This window comes from Eimeria tenella, genomic scaffold, assembly GCF_000499545.2.
Source record: "Eimeria tenella Houghton genomic scaffold, Eth_scaff2823, whole genome shotgun sequence".
Lineage (NCBI taxonomy): Eukaryota > Apicomplexa > Conoidasida > Eucoccidiorida > Eimeriidae > Eimeria > Eimeria tenella.
The window spans coordinates 1744-2799 of record NW_013542702.1 but is presented as its reverse complement, the minus strand read 5'-3'; the positions used below and the strand labels follow the sequence as shown (position 1 = coordinate 2799).

Sequence of the window (1056 nt, the reverse complement as noted above, 5' to 3'; positions counted from 1 at the left end):
TGCAGCTGCTGCTGCTGCTGCTGCAGCAGCACTACTCTGCCGCCGTCTGTGGGAACGGCGATGAGGGGGCCCTCGGATGTAGGAGAAGTTGCTGCTGCAGCAGCTGCTGCTGCAGAAGGAGCTGCTGCGGATTTCTTGCTGCTTCTGCTGCTTTTGCTGTTGCTTCTGCTGCTGCGCAGCAGCTGCTGCAGCACAGCAGCAGGAGGCTGCCATACGTCAAAGTCGTTTATGTCCCAATCGCCGTCTGCTTCCTCCTTCTCTTCTGCTGCTGCTGCTGCTGTTGCAGCAGCTGCTGCTGCTGCTGCTGATTCTCCGGAACAAAGAGCCCTCAAGTCTATCACCGAGGGCGTAATCCCAGCAGCACTAGCCTCAAGCCCCTCTTGCTGCTGCTGCTGCTGTTCTTGCTGCTGCTGCTGTTGCTGCTGCTGCTGCTGTTCTTGCTGCTGCTGTTGTTCTTGCTGCTGCTGCTGCTGGCCTTGCTGCAGCTGCTGCTGCTGAAGGGGCCGCAGCGTGTGCCGCAGGTCGAAGGTAAGGAGCTTGCTGCCGCAAGCAGCAACAACAGCAACAGCAGCAGCAGCAGCAGCAGCAGCAAACTTTGCTGCTCCCACAGCGCCGGGGGCCCCCCAAGGGTCTAATGAGAGACAGAGGGGCCCCTTTTGCTGCCGCAGGTCCCACAGGCGGACTGTGCGGTCTTCGCTGCAGCTCAGCAGCAAACAGCTGCTGCTGCTGCTGCTGCTGCTGCTGCTGTGGGCGCAGCTGCTGGGGGCAGCCGCTGATGCAGACGGGAGGGCTGCAGGCGAGCAGCAGCAGCAGCAGCAGCAGCAACAGCAGCTAGCTGCAGCAGCAAAGGGAGTGTACAAGTCGAGGGAGACCACGGAGTCCCGGTGACCCTGCAACAGACGGATCCCCTCCATCCTAAACCCTTAACCCTAAACCCTAAACCCTAATCCCTAAACCCTAAACCCTAGTTCTCGGTAAAAGGTCCTCAGCAGGAAGTGCTCGAGATATGGGCTTATACCCTTAAAAGCAAAACAAGCGCAGCTATGTTTGCTGCTG

General features: G+C 59.5%; 1 protein-coding gene across 1 annotated transcript in view; it reads right to left on the bottom strand.

The window, feature by feature from the left end:
- ETH_00040080 (uncharacterized protein) overlaps nt 1-914 on the bottom strand; it is a gene marked incomplete at both ends in the record, with an annotated part of 1806 nt that extends 892 nt beyond the window's left edge. The window contains one exon of the mRNA XM_013375512.1: nt 3-914. Within this exon, the coding sequence (XP_013230966.1) occupies nt 3-914 (912 nt within the window). The remainder of the gene's footprint in view (nt 1-2) is intronic.
- Nucleotides 915-1056: the final 142 nt, after the last annotated feature.